This window comes from Acomys minous, assembly GCF_964271855.1.
Source record: "Acomys minous genome assembly, chromosome: 1".
In the NCBI taxonomy this organism is placed as follows: domain Eukaryota; kingdom Metazoa; phylum Chordata; class Mammalia; order Rodentia; family Muridae; genus Acomys; species Acomys minous.
The window spans coordinates 7,210,133-7,229,815 of NC_140483.1; the positions used below are offsets into that span (position 1 = coordinate 7,210,133).

Consider the following 19,683-nt stretch of genomic DNA (forward strand, 5'->3'; position numbering starts at 1 on the left):
ATACAAGGGTTTATAACTGTAAATTCTCTAAAAGTTCCCCTTTCTGCTTTCTTCTACTTTCTACTATGTTTTTCTTTATTTAGTGAGATATACTTCTGTTTTTGTTTTTGTTGTTGGTGGTGTTTTTTTTTTTTCACACAACTGGCCCAAACATAGAACTGACCATGGGTACCTATCCCAATAGACATATCTGTAACAGTACTCACACCTCAGGCTCAGGAAAATAAGAGGAAGGAGAGAGGAAACAGACAAACCCAGTGTTTAAAAAAATACCAGAGGAATGATAGAAAAGATGCAGCGAGCTGACGGAGGAGCGGATTCCTCATCCAATGCGGGGCAAGCAGAAGTAGTGCCATAGAACCCTGAGTGACAGGAGCATTAGCCGTCAATCCCAAACTTAATACACCCCCAAACAAGAAGAAAATTAGGACATCACAAGATGTGTGGGAATAAGGGTCTTAGCTATCATCCAGCTTAGCTTGCAAGAATGACTTTAAAAAACAACTTCCCAAAAGAGAACCAAAGCAAAGATAGAAGAGCACTCCTGCACTAACTCTCCGCCTCCGTTTGTGACACTAAGTGACTGTGTAAGCACGCATTGTGAAACGGCAAGGGTGGGGCTGGGGGCATTGCAGGAATTACTCAAGACAATTATATTTAAATTGGGATGAATAAAGAACCTAAACGGAAGTAAGACTTCAGCTCATAGCACAAGGAACAAGTGTCCATGTCAGTAGACTGAAAAGTGAATTGTGTCTACTTAAACACCTAGAGCTTCTAAAATGCTCTATAAACGGTATACTCAAATGTCATTTTAAAATTCAAGGAGGGATCATAAAATCTGTTCAAGTTTCACATGGGGCTTTGGGGGTCAGAAAGAAGGACAGTAAACAGGCAAAAAAAGAAAATCAGCAAATAGACCAGCACCAGTTACAGACCAGACCAGACAGTGTAAGCCAGCACCCATTACAGCATAAACCAGACAGCATGACAGTGGCTCACCTGAGGTGACAGTATAACTAAGAAGCATAGATTTTAAAGCCTGAATAACCAAATAGTGAAAGGCAAAAAGAAAGATGGATTAGAATAAAATATTAATGTTTATCCACACATGGACGTGTACACCTATAATATCAGCAATTTGAGGCAGGAGTGAGGAAGGCCACGAGTCTCAGTGCAGACTTTACTATACAAGAAGATGCTTTCTTCACAAGCAAATTAAAATTACCAAAAATGCATGACTGAAAAATAAACATGATGCATGTGAAAACCAATCCTCATTCAATACCGTGAACCTGTTATTAAGTGCTTGGGGAAACAGGTATTACGCAGTCATGCCAATCACAGAAAGGATGCCTCACTTGTGTCAGGCAACACAGACTTGAAAACTAACCAACATCTAGAGGTAAAGAATAGTGTTACATAACAATAGAAAGATTGCTTGAGCTGAAAATTGTAATAACCCTGATGTACATAGACCTAACAATAGCATCTCTGGATGCATGAAGCAAAAGCTGGCTGAGGAGGCGTGAAATAAACATGAGGCAAATGCACAAATTATGACATTTTAACACACAGTCCTTCCTAAATGATATTAACTGGCCAAAAGAAAATCACCAAGATTCCGAAGACCTAAACAAGAAGAATATGCATGTGTGAGGGGGAAGGATGAATTTGTCATTGGAAAACCACTCTTAAGAATGCCTAAAGGAAATCATTAAACAAAAACAAAGTATATGAAAACACATAACACAGAGAACAACAGGAAAATATACAAGAATTCCAATTGAAGAGGAAACACTTATTCAAAATAAGTGACAGATTAATCTACTGGGAAAGTTTCCAAGAAATTATGTTCTCTGACTAGATGGATTCAAAATTGAAATCAGTAATAGAACTATATTTTCAAATTTATTCAAATAATTGGAAGATATATAACACAATTCTAGACAAATTCAGGGTAAAAGAAAAAGCTTCAAGAGGTTAGTGAGAGGCATAGAAGGAGGGAGGGAGGGAGAGAGAGGGAGAGAGGAAGAGGGAGAGAAGGAGGGAGAGAAAGAGAGAGAGAGAGAGAGAAAGAGAGAGAGAGAGAGAGAGAGAGAGAGAGAGAGAGAGAGAGAAATTGAGAGAAAGAAAACATTAACCAAAGGAGCAGGTAAAACACTTAACTATGCATGGTGCACCTAAAGTAAAGCAGCTTAGAAATTTATGATTATAGCTGGAAAATAAATTAAGTTATACAACTATAGTGTAGCACAATGCCAAATCTAGTGCTAATATTAGGAAAGAAAACATTGTTGAGACTTTAAATTCCTACTCTAAGAAAATAAAAAGCAACAAATCAACACATAAAATTATACAAAAGGATTAAACAGGGTTTGTCCTAGGAATGTAGAGCTTGTTTAATATTCGAAAACCCATCAGTGTAGTCAACCACAATGACAGGCTAAAAGGAAGTCATGTGACCATAGAGGGAAAAGAGCAGCCTTTGGCAAACCCAGCACTCATTTGTAGAAGATAGATGCGCAGTGATCAACGCCAAATCTTTGTTCTTTGTACCTAGGTAGACTATACAGTGGTATCTCATCTATGAGCATTAGGAAATGGGCACATTTTAAAGGTGATAAAATGTTGTAATCACCATTATATCAGGAGTGGGGTTCTTTTAATATTTAGACATTTGAACACATTATATAGTTCAGGATTTTGTATAGTAAACAAACAAAATGATATTCACAAAACGTATTTGAAATGTGTTAATATTGATGCTTTTTCAAACTAAAATTCAGGAGATAGATTTTATACGTTCAGACAAATTTAAGCTGATGATGATGCTGTGCTACATGAAATAAGCTAATGGAAAGATAAATACCATATGCTCTCAATCATCCATAAAAGAAACCAACATTGATCTCATAATACAGTGATAATAAGGCCCATGGCCCTAACTACCCTGAACATTCTTGGTCTCATCAAATGTCTGAAATGCATGCAATGGAATAGAAGACCCTTGATACTGGATGAATAGAAAGGAAGAGGAACAGAAAGCAAATGGATAATTTGGCCAAAATATAGTCAAATACAAAGGATTTTTTTCTAGTTAGCATAGTATGGTTACTATTACTGACATTAGTTTATGATATATTTTAAACCAACTAGCAAATACTGAGACGAATGTGAAAAAAACATAAAATTTTGGTAGAAATGTAAATTAGTAAAACCATTATGGGGATACATAATAGATCTCTCCTCTCTCTCTCTCTCTCTCTCTCTCTCTCTCTCACACACACACACACACACACACACACACACACACAGACACACACACAGACACATACACACACACAATTAGCATAGAATTACTACAAAGTCCAGCTATGTCATTTCTGGGTATATTATATGCAAATCAACCTACATGTTCATATAAATGTGATGTTTTGTGTTGATCAAAACTCTTCAATGCCATGAAAAGATGCAATCACTGTAGTAAAAGGAACAGAACTAGAAGACATCATGCTACCTGAAACAAGATAGGCATGAGAGTACCACACCGAGAATGAAAATCTGAATATGTCACAGGGTCCCTGGTCCAAGGAGTGGCAGAGGAATGGGGAACAGCAGGGCTAAGAAATCCAACTGCAGCTAGATAGAAGTACCATGTTCTAGTAATCACAGCACAGTGGGATGACTAGACTTTACAATAACCTATCAAACCATGTGTGAGTAACTAGTAAAAGGCTCAAGTCTGTAAATGCGCAGTGAAGACAAGGAGATGTAAATGTTCACATCCCGATTTGATCTGCACATATTGTATGCATTCATTGAAACACTGCACTCTAGTTCATAAATACATATAATTATGTTAATTAAATTATTAAGAGACAGAGATGCTAATTAGTCCAATTCAATCTTCACCTACGGTATACATGTAGCAAATTATCATGATATATCCCATAAATACATATGATTAAAATATCAATCAACAAAAACACAGAGAAGCACACTCTATGCAAGATCTATGCTTCAACGTCTGTGCCCCCAAGTTTTAAGATTTCCTCCCAACATGTATCACTTTAATATTTATAAAAAGCCTTTCTCCCACATATTTTGAGATGGTCTATGTGTGGTCCCGGGGAGTGTTTTAAGGAATTTATCCACAGTGGTCAGTATTTGTCCACATTTCTCATTCTTGTCTCATTTCTGAAGTTGCTCATTAAATTCATTTGTTTTCTGTAAAGTTACTGCAGGAGCATGCCTCAAAAATATTTGTATGGAATACTCTTGCAGAATAACTAGAGCAAGCAAGGAGTTCCCTTCCCAGAACTCATCTGTGAATTACATAGCATGCATGCATTACCAAAACTCTCTTGGTTCCCTCCAGAACTCTCAGGCTGGCATGAGCAATTGGCCCTTAGCTGCAGGCTTCTGAGTGGCTCTCCGTGGTCCTGTGCTCTGCTCTCAAGCCCTATGCAAGTCGTAGGGTTTTTGCCCCTCTATCCTCCCCAAACCCACATGATAAAGGCAACTGGATACTACACATGCACAAAACAGGTCTATCGACTTTTCTGCTTTCCAAACATACAATTCAGAGTCATATTATCTTTGGTGGGGTCGCGGGAGAATGAAAATTCTATACCCACCACAAATACTTACAGTTTATGCATAGATCACTGCAAAGTGGGACTACCTATGATAGCTTTTTCACTCTTGGAAACATGTCTTTTAAAACTAGTTTTCCTTACATAGACATGAAAACTAGTCTTGAACGCAACTCATATGGAAACCTTGAATAATTTAGAATATTGAATATAAGAGAGAAATATCAAAGAAAATAGATGGGGAAATAAAACTATTCAAGTCTGTGTTTAAGAACAGCCATAGTTTCTATTCCTTTATGAAGTGATGCATACCATGGGCCCATTTCTGCCCTGGGCAGTGTGCATACTGCGCTGCCTAGTGATGTACATCCGATGGCATCAGTTAGCCCTTTGGGCACAAAACGACTACCCACAAAAGAGTGAAAATCATCCAAGTCTTATTATACTTGGCTTTTAGGCAAAGATGCTATGAATGACAATTCTATTAGGTGAACCGGTTTAAGCAGCACCATTATCTAATGTGAACCATTATAAATTTGACAGAATCACCACAGTGGCATTTTCAAGACTAGACACTGTTTAATAAAAAAAAACTAAGTAGACACAGAAAAACACTCTTTTATTGCAATTTTCAATTTTAGTGCCATACAGAATCAACATAGAGGATGGTATTTGTATATATTTCTTTTTTATTTATATTGTATATTTTATAGCTGTCATTGAGTACTAGCCATTTCCTTGTAGAAATAAGTAGGTAAGTTCATCTTCAAATATCAGATTCTAAGTTTAAATGTTAATTTATTCATGGCTTTCTGTATGTCTTGATTAGAAGTGTCCCTGTAGAAATTATCTCATTGGTCTTATGTTTTTGCTGTAAAATATTGTCCTGATGACATTAAGACTTATCAAGGTAAACACCACATCACGTCATGTGCTGTTCTGCTATGCGCATGAGCTAAACAAGGCTCTTTTGGCTGTGTATATCACATATTCTATGTATTTTATAATTTTAATAATGACAATGCAGTATAATAAAAATTACTAAATAGGACTAGAATTCATTTATTAAAAATATGAGCTATATATCTAGAGAACTACCCCCCAAAAATAATTTACTGCTTTAAGTCTCTGAACTAGTTTTCCTTGGCCATTTTTGCAATGTACTTACATCTAAATAACAGTACCTTTCACCGTTTTGACTTTCCATGTATCACTCCCTTCTTTCTTCTGGGTAGAATTTTCTGTTTCTCTCTTCTACATCAACCAAAAGCCTTATAGTATTCAAGAATTAATTGGTATGACCCTTTCTTTAAGCCTCTTTTCCAGTATGCCTGATTTGAACTTATAAATTCCTTTGCATTGAGCTCTGGTTCTTTGTTTTCTTATGGTCTTCCAAGTTCATCAAGGGGCAAAGAAATAATACATTGGCCCATTTCAGACCACTGGAAACATAATAGAATATGAACACAGGAAATGTTGGCTTCTTGTTAGTGCTAATGATTTTTAAAGGTGGAGATTATGGCTGTGAACTGAAAGCCTGCTCATGCTATGTATCAAAAATGTGATACAAATTGGTGCCTCAATTTGGATAAACTAGACTTCATGAAGCTATAGTAGGCTCCATCAACTTTGCATTCCTTCCATCAAAAATGTTCTAATTTTTGTAACTAAATTGTCCTCGTACATGTACTATTGGCCGTTTTCACCCACGTAACACTGTTTCCACTGGGCTACCAGGGTCTGCCTTCACACTTGTCTTCAGAATACTTGCTCTCCCTCTCTATAGTCAAGCAGTGTTTAGGAAGATGTAATCTGCCCATGCCACATATTTCTCCCTTCATCCCCCATTCCTCACTGCATCCTTTCCCAGCATATCTGAAGATTCTCACTTAAGGAACTGCAGAGTGTCCACTGATGTGTAACGTACAGCCTCTACTGACTACCATTCCTCATTTCACACCATGCTTTGTAGTCTTCCTGCTGCACTCAAGCCACTGGCATTTGCAAAGTTTAAAATATGCTATAGAGTTTCAACCAAAGCCATATTACTTGCATGCCACTATAAAGCTGAACCATGCAATGACTAATTGACTAATTAAATGTAATCAAGTAAGACTTAAGGTAGAACAAAGTTCAGTAGGCATAGTATAATTTCTCTTAGCTTTTGAAGTGTGTGTGTGTGTGTGTGTGTGTGTGTGTGTGTGTGTGTGTGTGTGTGTGAATCCATGTGTCTTAGGGCAATTGTGGATGTCAGATGACAACTTATGTGAGTTGGTTCTCTCTTTCCTTCATGTGGGTTCTGGGAATCTAGCTTGGACCTTTATACACTGAGCCATCTCTTCATGCCGGACTTGTGCATACACCTATTAAATAGTACTTTATGTAAAAATAAACTTGATGTGCATTTAAACCACATATAGAAGTCAGAGACAGAGCTGCAAAATATATTGGCACTCTCTATGAATGCATAAATATACAAAAAATAATACATGCATATATAAATACATTGGAAATATGTAAGAGCATTTACACATACCAAAATTATATTTCTGTTACAATTGGATCTTTTCAGTTCCTGTGGAATTTTACTTTTGTTGGTTAAAGAACTTTGAAAAACACCCTTTAGATTTGTATTATGACTTAGTTTTATGGCAATTACTTTATTAAAATATTTTACTTCTACTTATGTGCATGCTGGGAGGGGTGCCCTCTGAGATGACAGAAGGCACAGGGTAATCTGACCTAGAGGAATCATATGCTGTTGTGTGCTACTCACTGTGAAAGCTGGAAGTCAAACTCTGCTCCTTGCTAAGAACAGGAAACGATCTTACACCAGAGCCATCTTTACAGCCCTTATGGAAATTTGTGGATTTCAACTTAATGTCAGATGAATTTAATACTATGCATTGGCAGGCTGTGTTAACTCTTAAGAGACCTCCTTTTCTCCCTCAACTCTTCAGCGGGAATAGCCCCAGTCAATGCAGTGCAGTTACAACCAGCATTTGCAACATGAGCATGTAAGATGGCCGACGGACAGGAACCATAGCTCACAACAGCATTCTAACCTTTAACTGACCTCTTCCCAAAGAAATCTTAACTTGTTTATTTTTACTTTGCTTTGAATAACCCCAAAACATTCAAATAACTTAGGTAACGGTCAAATGGCTGAATAGAGATGGCTCTGCCTGAAGAGACGGTGCCTAGTGCACACGTGTTTACGTGACTGGACACGAGGAGTTGTGGCTGTAATCAATGAGAATTATTAAAGGATCAGTGTTGTTAGGAGACGTTGGAATGGGGCTGTGGGCCAAGGCAGAACTCCTGTGAACACCCCTAGACAGCATCCTATCCCTAAGAAGCTTCTATGGCATCTCGATCCATGTATCCCCACTACCCCTCTCCATCAGAGGCTCTTAAAGAGAGCCTTATTAACTGTGCATATGTACAGACACTCCAAGGCCGGGACACTCATTCATCTGGCCTAACAAATTGTTTCTTGAACTGCACGTCTATCCCCAGTGCTCTGAATAGTTCTGCTCTTTACACACTGAAGACATAAGACAACCCAACATACTACACAAACAAGCCAGGGCTCTACAGTCCCTCTCCTGCTCCTATTGATTGCTCATGCTTATTTATCAATACTTTCTCCACTCCTCGCATCAAGCTGCCCTTCCTCATACTGTTGTGGCCAGGCTCCTCTGCAGCTCTGTTGGTCAGTGTACCCAGAAGCCTACAAGATGCCATAGCACATTTGCCCCATTGCTGAGAAGTCCCTGAGGGTTCACAATCCTGATATGGAGTCATTCACAACATGTTTTACTACAACTCAGTGTGGATTCTGTGGAGCCTCTACTGAGCATCGCTCAAAGCTGTAGGTCCCATAACATGTGTGGGACGCTTACCAAGCAAAGACTATGCTCACAGGAGACTCAGGGGTTACTGTCCACTGATAGATAGATAAATGCATGCTTCCAAGTAGTGTTGCCTGCCAATCCACAACAAGATACTCAATAAAATTCCTCTATATATTCCAGAATTTTAAAAGGCTTATCTCTTTTGTTGTAATTGCAACATAGAAGAATCCAATATAAATATTAAGTCCTAAAAGATCTACGAAGACCATCCCTATTGTGCTTAATAGAAGCATGAATTGAGTTTCCAAGTTTCAGTATAAAAAACATGGCTTAATAATTTCCTTTATTACTTAATCTGAAACGGCTAATATGCTAAACCCAAAGCAAAACTTAACTCAGCAACCATTTAAGATTGAAGCCCTGAGTGAATATTAATTTACAAACTTCCCATTTTCTGACAGTTATGGTCTCAAAATGCTGGTTTTCAAATAAATACTGATATATCTATCACTGAAACATTTTTTGATATTTTTGTGTTTAGGATATTAGATCTCTTCTGGTTAGTATGGATGGCACTTCCTGATATCTTTATTGCCCTGGGATTTAATCATTTAAAGTCATTTAAATATAGGGTCTTTGGGGGATTAACATTCCGATTTTTAAATTTTTTTTTACATTTTTAATTTATTCATTGTATGTGTGCATGTGTATGCCATGGGATGCATTTGGTGGCCAGAAGACAAGTTCCATGTGGTCACTGGCTAACCCTCAGGACACGATTGTGAGGTTATCTGGGGATTGTGATGTCTCTATATGGGGCCTTGGGGATTGAAGTAACATCATCATATTTGGGGACAAGTGACGTGCTCAATATTCTACTTCTGCCCATGAGAAGTGGACACTAAGTGAACCCTCTGAACACAGGCCATGGGAACAGAGGGCAGGAAGTGCCACACAAATTCTGGACCCATGGCAGTTCTGCACCCAGGAGAATGCATGAAAAGGCAAAGGGGAGAGGCAGTCAGTGAAAATTAACCCAGAGACATGCGGAATCCAGAGGCTGCCTGGACTCGTATGACCTGGCAGCTGCAGGGTAAGCTAGTGACTGAGACGTGCTTGTGTTTCTGAAAACACACCCCTGCAGCTGTGATGGGGAGCCACCCTGAGAAGGCCTCACTTTATGTGCCGCTTTGAGAGAAAGGTTCACACAGTTTCCTTTCCTTGGAGCTCACGGCAAGGAGCAGCATGCCGTCCCATCTAGCTCTTGTGGCCCAGTTGGCCCCAAGGGAAACACCACTGAAGGGAGCTCCTTGGAGAACATATTGAGTGATATTTGAAATGACTGGTAGCTTAGGGGCCAGCTAAAGAGGGCTGGGGGACTAGCCATGACTGCATAGATGCATCTAGTAACAAGGCCACAGAAAAAGACACTTGAGGGTGCTGGGAAGCCCATGGTAGCTGTACTCTTTCTACCCAGTGGAGTTTGCCATCCTGTCCCTTTGGGTGGGATTTGGGGGCAGGGCAGGCTGGGATACAGACAGAGAAAAGGGTTGGGTGCCAGTTTGTCCTGGGGGTTTGGTTAAATAGTCTGTCCTGAGTATACACCATCTGAGGAAGCTGTTGCTTTTCTTTTGCTACTGAGCAGGGAAAGAGAGTTATTCCAGTCAGCTCTTATTCCACACTGTCCCCGCTGACTCACCGTAGAGCCACACCAACAAGAGACAGGCTGAGCATCCCTCAGTCTCTGCTCTCTACAGCATGCTTAGCCCAAAAGGACAGCCATGGTCAGAGCAGGACAGGTGAGTATCTGTTTTTGCATGAACAGCTATGCCTACAATAGCATTTAGTCCTTTTGATTAACACACACACACACACACACACACACACACACACACACACACAAACTAATTTGTTATTGATTGGTGCACGTGATTTTTTTACTTTCCTTTTCATTCTCTTATAGATGGCACTTGGCTGTCATGTTTAATTTTTGAGATTATGATGTAATCGTATCATTTCCAAAGAGTGAAAAAAAAGGCAAGCATTACACTCTTTCTGCCATATGTGAATGTAGAAACAAACAAACCAAAAAATATGAAGTTAGACAGCATGTTAGAAAAAAATGGAAGCTGTTGGGAAGATGGCTCCATGGATAAATAAGAGAGATTGCTATGCAAACGTGAGGGTCCAGGTTCAAACCCTGCCTCCTACATTAATAAATTCAACATGGTTTATGCACCTGGCCAATGGCCAAACTCAGGCTCAATGAGAGATCCTGTCTCGAGGGAATAAGGTGGAGAGAGTGATGGAATCAGACATCTGATCTCCTTCTCTGGCTTTCATGGTCACCTGCACCCACCCCATATGTGCACACACATTACATACACACAAGGTCAAAGGTTGAAAGGGACAAACATGATCGCGGAAATCGTATACATACATGGAAGTGTTAGAACGAAGTCCAGGGTTTTGCATAGTTAATGTATAATGACCAAAGGACTCACGAATCATGAAGCTAATTGTGTTTAGGTTTTTTTTTTGTCAATAAATGAATAAAATATAATTGACAGTGGAAGTGTAAGACCCTAAGAGAAGCTGTGTAGCCTGAGAATGGCCGTTCCAACTGTGCTGAAGTTCACTAACATGCACGGATTCGGGAATGGGCAAACACTTGATCAGCTTCATTAATCTAGCTGTGCGGTGTTTCCATTCATGATTTAATTAGAGTCCAGAGATTTTATTTAAAAAATGTAATAGCCAAGCACAGTGGCACATGCCTGTAATGTCAGCACTTAGGAAAAGAAGAAGGCAGATTGCGATTTGCAGCCAATCTGGGTGAGAGCTTAATGTTCATGCTACCAGCCAAGACCCTGTCTCAAAAACTCAATTAAAAATTTTAAGTCAGAAAGTAAACAAAACAAAACAAAAACACACACACACAAAAAAAACCCTGTATAAGTCACAAAGGATAACTTGTCCCTTGGTAGAAACAACTTAAAATATAAAAAGCCCCACTATCTCATCAGCACTGGAGTGGAGTTAGGACCCAGCAGTTAAGACCACTTGATGCTTTCTCCGGGGCTCAGGTTTGGTTCCTAGCACTCACATAGTGATTAATAACTCCTGTTACTCCAGCTCCAGGAAATCTGATACTCACTTCAAGCCTCCTCTGCCACTATACACATGAAAGTGCACTTAACTAAATGCAGGCAAAACATTCACACACATGAAATACCAATAAACGAAAAGTCTTAAACCATCAGTCTGCTACCCTTTAAAGAAGGGAAGATTTCAAAAGCAAGCTTTCCATAAACTAAGAGATAGATGGCTTCCCTCTGACATGCATGGAAGTGGTGATGCTGCTGACTTAGAGGTCGAATTCCAGGACAGTATTTCAGGCACCCCTACCTCCTCACGGTTGGAGCTGCAGTTGAGCTTGCCTCTTACAGCTTTCTTATACTACTGCTTGCTAAGGCCTCCTCATTTTCACAGAACAAGCTAAACAAAGGCAACCAGAGAGACTACGTTCATTGTTGCAGACACCAAAAATCTGCCAGAAACAAACAAATGTTTTGGCATTGTCTGCAAAGTTTCTGAAAGTTTCTAAGTCCTCATTTTAAGAATTAGAGCCCCATTTGTTTGCACCAATCAATTGTCAGAATGGGCATCTTCTAAAAACAAGGCAAACAGACCCCTGTCTGTCAGTCACTGGACCACCATGAAGTGAGGATCGCCAGGATGCAGCCCAGCTGTTTCCATGGGGCCCCACTCTGGGCATCTCTCCCAGTGGCACAGAAACACCTGCCACATTCACTAAGCTCACGTCCTAGCCAAGAACCCTGACTAGGTACAATGACTTTCTGAATGCCTTCCTAAAACCAATTCACCAATCCTGCTTATATACATCTATGGACACGTACACATACACACACACACACATACACGCTTGTGCACTGTTATGCCAAAGTATGATATTTTCAACAGTTCTAATCACAAAAAACCAAATGTATATATACTATGTTCTCATATTATTAAGGATGATATTATGTTGAAATAATAATTTAAGTCAAATTAAGAATTCTCAGGACAACCTAAGGAAATCTATTTAGTACCTCCATTCGTGGCAATATCCAGGTAGGTAGATATGTATATATAGATACACAATAAATACTTGCTATCTTTGTAAATAGACATATATATATGTATGTGTGTGTGTATCACATATACTTGTGCATATGTATATGCATGTGCATTTAAACTCAAAAATAATTTTCATAAACTATGAGGAGGAATTATGCTGATCCCTGGGTGCGGGCTTATATAGGAGCACTCCTGGGACACAGAGCACACTCTGCCTCTGATTTGAAAAGCGAGAGCGGGTTGGACAGTGCCGAGGCACACAAAGCCCAGAAGAAACAAAGGCAAGTCTTTCTCTACTCTAGACACTGAAAATGCCAGACACCTCACAGCTATCTCAGCATCTCACGGCCCCTTAAAAAGTCTTCCAAACTGTTGGTGACAAGTGCAATGATAACATAACACCTTCCCAATGCCTCAAGTGCAAAGTTCACTAGTTCTAAGGTCACCAATTTAACACAACAGCCGAGTTTCATTCACATCATCAGACACTATCTCAGAAAGACAGCTGTAGAAACCAAGCAAGGATTTAAATGCTGCCACAGCTCATGAGGTCAGTGTTGGACTCCAGAGCAGTTAATATCTAAAAATAAAATGCGGTGACCAAATACAACAGAAAGACCCTGGACATGTGGTTAGTGCCCACGGCATCATTACTGTTCATCTCCAGGGCTGAGAGTTTTACAGCAGCATAAGGGGGAGAAACTGCTAAGGCATCATGAGGTACACAGAAATATGTCTTCCTCCACTGCCATTTACATGTACCCAGGATGGAGATACAGCCTCAGCTTTCTCGGGTAGGTGCCATTTAAAGGAGAAGACAGGATGACAGATCCCCGTGTTTAACCAAATGTTAAATATTTTTTATTTTACTCACCTGCACACTGAGATGAATCCATTTCTTCATAAGAATTCTCCCCGGTGTCATTACTTTTATTGGAGGCTGCAAACCATTTACTGTGCGATAATAAAACATGGTCTCTTTCTCAGATATTGTAACTTTGAACACAATCTGCCCATCCACCGTCTTTTCCATCACACACCTAAGAAAGCAACCAGAAAAGACGGAAAAAGGTCAGCATCCGAGCAAAACGACAAGTTAAGGCATTGTCCTGTTAAAGTGACCCCAATCACACTCAAAGTGGTGTGCTATGAATAAGTACCTGAATCTTATTACACTCCTAGAAAGCTTTATTCCAACAAAAGTTGCTTTATTTCAGAAAAAAAAAATTGAATTCTTATTTACAATATATTCCTCAGAAGCTCAACACCCTTCATTAGCAATTCATGATGGAAAGTAGAGTAGTTGCATCCTACTGGAAACCTAACATTTAGGCTACTGGCTCATTAGCTCCCTGGCTATTTCTTTTATAGGAAGTGGTAGGACACACCGCATCCCACATGGGTATTGAGTTACCAGGGCAAATCTTTCTTATTCTTTTAATGTCAAACGAATTTGGAGTCCATAGGAGGTTCTAAGTGATTAGCCCTCAAGTCGGAAATGCTCTACTTGATTCCTATGATGAAACGGAGAACGAACAACTCCCTGACTCTCCTTACTTCATCATCTACTGGCCAGAAGCCAAAATCAGAGTGCACAGGATGACTGCCTACCTCTTCAACGGCCAGCGGTCTGGCTGAGAGACTGAGGTAGTGCGATGAGTTCGAGATATTAGCTGGAAGCCATCTTCACAAGAACAAAACTAAGTAGTGTTTGGATGACAAGGAAGAACTCTTAGGAAGCATCCAGGCCTTGCGTTACACTTACTTTACTTTACAGAGTAGGTTTTGCTATACAGCCCAGGCTGGTTTTGATCTTGCAGTCTCTCCCTCCCGTCTTCCTAAGTGCTGAGGTGACAGGTGTATGCCCCCCATTCTGGCGCTGGGCTTTCTTTTAAAGGGTCACTTCTCTACTGATCGCCTGGTATGCCTTTCAGAGCCCAGGGTTCCTTCCTCACCACACTGCCGCTGTTCAGGCCAGGCATCTCCACAGGCATCACTAATATGACCAGGCTTCTCAGCTCAACAATGTGTAAGCAGTCATTAGACTTTGCCATGCAGCTAGGAGTGAGAATCCACCCGCCGGAACACCAGCATTGTGAGGGAATGGGACACAGCAAATTTCTTCCCCAAAGGTGATCACATTCGGTCAAGAGCATCCCGGAGGCAAAGGGAAGATTGTGCCACACAAGGATTGATATGAAAGATGTTTCAGAGTTATCCTTATAGGGGACATTTTTAAAACCTCACTTGACTTTCATCGATTTTTGTCCCTGATATGGAAAACAGAATAAGATTGGAGAGTAAGGGTCTCTCTGTTGTTGACACTAATATACTATTTTTTTTCCTGCATTTGATAAGATATGAAAAAAAGCATCTTTTAATTTTGGTAAATAATTTTAGATAAAATCTTTTAAAAATACATAATACATACATATATATGTACATAGACACATATACAATACATACATGCACACATTCTATTAACACAGGCTATTTTTAACCCCTCAGTAGTTGAATGTTTGTGATTTACTGACATGAAAAAAATCTGACTTTATCCTATGTCTCTGGGCCTTAGTCTAAGAGTTTTCCTTTGTTCATTTGTCTTGAGTATAAAATCTACAAGTGAGAATTCAATCATTACACAGGAATGTATTTACCAAATACAGACTTATTTCCCCAAGCTTGCTGAAAATGCTTTTCTTAATATGTTATTGATTATCTCCCTTGCTATTTTGTTTGCTTGTAAACACTCTAGCTTTGGTAGATAATAAATGTGAGACGAAGGCAGGTAGTAAAATATTTAGGAACTGGATTTATTCTGCTCCTGAATACACAATAATTGGATAATCCATGTTTTGTTTGTTTTACTTATCTAGTGCAAACACCCCCAAATTCCCCCAATTCCCATAGGTATTTTAGCTTCAAGAATAAAAATGACCTTGATACCAGCAATGGGCCCTCCAAACTATAAACCATCCCACCACCCCCATGACTGCACCTGTGTCTTATCTATATGGAACGGTGCCAATGGAAGAGGTGTCTGGTGCAGAGGTGTCTCTGCAAGCTTGGGAAAAATGTTTTAAGAGCCTGGATGCTGATCACATAACAAGTAACTTGGATTTACTAGAATTTCCAATAGCAAAACAGCAAAGTCTTTTTGGGGGAGAAACAATAGAAACATGGATAATGGATTGCAATTATTTTCACTCTGAATTTAAAACAAAAGTGAAATGTGTGAATTTTCACTTGGCAAATGAGACAGAAACACCTAAGATGTCTATGTCACGTTTGTTTGTGAGATAGGGAGAATTTTCCTTGTTTCATAGTGTTGAGATATTCACTCAACAAAGTCCCACCCAAAGCATCACAAGGGCAGGTAGGTGCCCAACACGACTAGGGGACAAAAGAGGAGGTAAGACTAACTAGAACACACTTTATGCATGGATGAAAATGCCAAAAAATTAGTATTAAGCAAATAAAGATTAGTGGAAACCAGAGAGATGGCTCAGAGGTTAAGAGCACTTCCTACTCTTGTAAAAGACCTAAGTTCAGTTCCCATAACCCATATCGGGAGCCTTGCCAACACCCACATGACAGCTCCAGGAGTCTGGATTCTACAGGCACTGCACATACACATAAACATACATGCACATATATAAACATGCATGCACATACACATGTATAAACATATACATATATAAACATGCACATACATAAACATACATGCACATACGCATAAAGCCATATATAGTAAAATGTAAAAAGTAAATCAAGTAAAGACTCATCAAAATATTGCCTGTTCTGTTTCTAGACTGGCTTTGTGTTACAGAAGGAAAAGATCGTGGTTACATGGAGCAAAGCTGGCTGTAGGAGAGCTCATTCCTAATCACATTGAGGGCATCCTTGGCAGATTCAACAGCAGGAAGTCCCTGGGAACTTCTCTTGCTTACCTGCTTCCACACAGTGAAGCCCCAAGGCTGTACCCTGGGGATGGGGGAGGGGCTATGTACGTGTTCAACTCTGGGGGCGGAGGCGGGGGGGGGGGGGGCTATCTACGTTCAACTCTATCATTAAACATCTTCCATTCATGACATAACCATTTATTGAGAAAAAGAAAGATAAATGAAACAGGGCAAGGTCTTCAAAAAGCTACCTGCCTAGTAAAAAAAAAACAAAAACAAAACCAGAATAACCCAACTCATTTTCCAGTAGGCACACTTTGTATATATAAACCTCAAGCAAAACTTCACACATAACAATTATTTCTATTACTGGCACCTGTGCCTACAAATGCACTCTGAACTTCCTCTAGACTCCAAAGACTAAGGCCAAAAGATCAGCTAGTCTATGAGAAATAAATGAATAAATAATAAATGAATCAGATATAATTGATATTTATTAATATATAATTTATTATGTGTTATATTAAATGTAACTGTTATAAATAATATACCATATGTATACCTGATATATGTTCAGATTATGTTACTCTCCAGTGCAACTAATTTCACCACTTTGGTTTTCATGGTCAACCTCATTTTACAACAGATTGAAAACATCTCAGGAAAACAACACTCAGCTGGTAAAGCCAGAAGAGGAAAGACCAGCACAGCTGTTGCTCTACAATCTAGTGCCCTGTAGTTGCAGGGCTCTACCGCCAGCTTAATTTCTAGATGAGACCTCAGCTTGCAATACTATCCACAACCTGTGCCTTCACAGGGTTCTAAACCAACTGAAAACCGGAAACATAGCTGCTGTTTGGTACTCACGCCACGCCTTCTCTCTCAGCCTTCAGCCACACGGCTAAGGTAAATTCTGGCGCCAGCCTCGGAGCCCGCAGAGAAGGGCAGTCCTTGTGACGTCCGAATATAAAACTCATGGCGCTGCTGCTGGAGTAAGGGTGGAGATCTCGGTAGTCTGCAGGCAGGCAGCTCCGGAGGCCTTCTAGGAGGGCAGTATAGGGAGGAGAGGCCGAGCGGTAGGGGCAGTCCTGGATACACAGCCTCTCGGTGCACACGTGGACACTCTCAGCAGCCATCGAGCTGTGACAAAAAGTGCTGGGGCCTGGGAATCCGCACGTGGCGTGGGTTGGCACAGTGGATACCTTCTTGAAAGCGCCCACGTTCTCCAGCCTTGGGAAAAGGCCCTGAGAGGCAGCCAACGACACTGAGGTCAAATAGGTAAAGATCAATGTTTTAATGGCCCGACACAGGAAGTCCGGTGAGAGAGCCAGGCAATGCATGATTATAAAATATTAGTCTTCACCCGATGAAGCATTCCTAAATTAATAACCAGGCTTGGGCACCTGAATACTGAGAATGCCCATCTCACAGGGAGACTGCAGACACACTTTCACAGGGAAGGCAGAGCAAGGATGTCCTGAGGGAGGGCGGAGACATGTGTTGAAGCCGGTGTCTGGTGAGCAAACACACAAGAAACCAAGAGTTCATCCGAAGCATAAAGACTTTGTGCCCCCCATACAAAAACAACGCCAAACTTCTGAAAGTCCATCCTGAACTACACACATATCGTAGAGTCAAAAGCTACGGCAAAGATCTTGACGTTATTGGGCAATTCATAGTCATCGATCTACAGGACAATCGGTTTATGTATTTATATATGATTGTGAATTGTATAGGCTTACAGCTACTTTGAGCCGTTACTCGACCCCAGGGAACTGGCACTGCCCGCTCTAATTACTGCAGTAAAGCATCCTTTAGCGCTTTTCACGAACACCATATGCTGTGACCAGAGCTAACTTGCATATGCCCGAAGTGGAGCTAGCTAAGCCCTCCGGGCCGTTCCCCTCATCGGAGCCTGCACAGCCACTTTAAGCTCACAGCAAAGCTGATTAGAAACTCAATACCATCTGCTTGCCTCGTGCCTTAATATTTATCAAGCATTTGTGTTAATGTTTCCACATATGACTGTGCTTGGAGGTTAAATATGGATTCCTAATTCCGTGTAAGTAATTGTATTGATAAATAAGCCGAGTTACCATTTCCTTATTGCATTTCAGCTGGACCCCTCAGTGTGAGAAATGACTCCTGGACAGGGCCTCTGTCCCATGTTGCCCGGCAACCCTGCTGTAACTCCTTCCCCATTACTTCTAGGAAACATGCCCCAGGAACAGGAAGGCCATGAGGAAGACTCGACCTCCAGGGTAAAGTACTCCCCACAGATCAAAAGGTTACCTGGAGCTCAGTGCTGACTGCTTGGTGGCCCCTCTGGAACTGAGCTGTCCCAGCTCTCAGCTAGCACCTGAGCTGGTGGGAGGGAGTTAGGTGGGGCCGTGCATGCTTAAGTTTTAAAGAAGCAGTACACCATATCCGGTCAAATCCTACCCGGCCCCTCCTCTTTCCTGCTTTTATGAACCTCCCTCCACGCAATGCTTTAGTCAGAAGGACCTGGCTCTGTGAGACAGCAACTGGACGGGTAACTCTGAATGCTCCTTCTCTGGCGGGAAGGATCCAGCAGGAGGCTCAAACCCTGAGCTACGCCCTTAAAGGCTGGCCAATGCATGAAAGCGTCTCTACGTATGGGTTGACCTCTGTCTGTCACCTCAGGAAAGTCTAACAATGCCTGATTTCTTTAGGCAAGATGCACCTTGTCTTTCTAAACACTGGGTTTGTAAAACACAGATTCTAAATGAACCAGGGAAGCAATGGGACTACTGAACTTTAGTTACCTAACTATGCATGGGTACTGGTAATGCGCATTCCAGCAGCTGTTTCTGTATACTTCTTAATATACTCACAGCTGGGTTTTTTTTTTCTGTCCTCTAGATTATACTATCCTACATTAAAATATTCTAATAATTCAACAGTCTTTGTGACCTGCCAGGCCTATTTGTACAAAATGTCAGATGGTCTGGAAAGCAGAGTCAACTTGCTCCTTATCAACTTTCACAGTCATAGAAATCTTGCGCAATAGGAGACATTTCTAAGGTGCTTCTCATTAAAAAGCAACCTGACAAAGCCACAGAGTCTCTCTTTCCTGATTGCCTTCATTGCTTTCCTGTGAGAATATTTTAGCGTTACGTTGTTTCACCTTTGGTCAACACACTCCACTCTTGGCTTACTGATTGC

The 19,683-nt window shown here is 40.5% G+C and overlaps 1 protein-coding gene across 1 annotated transcript in view; it reads right to left on the bottom strand.

The window, feature by feature from the left end:
• USH2A (usherin) overlaps positions 1-18,869 on the bottom strand; it is a 683,333-nt gene extending 664,464 nt beyond the window's left edge. Inside the window, exons 1-3 of the mRNA XM_084773188.1 lie at positions 18,790-18,869; positions 17,365-18,010; positions 13,470-13,635 (exon numbers count right to left, since the gene is read on the bottom strand). Coding sequence (XP_084629314.1) covers positions 13,470-13,635; positions 17,365-17,837 — 639 coding nt within the window. The 5' untranslated portion in view covers positions 17,838-18,010; positions 18,790-18,869. The remainder of the gene's footprint in view (positions 1-13,469; positions 13,636-17,364; positions 18,011-18,789) is intronic.
• Between the last annotated feature and the right edge of the window lie 814 nt (positions 18,870-19,683).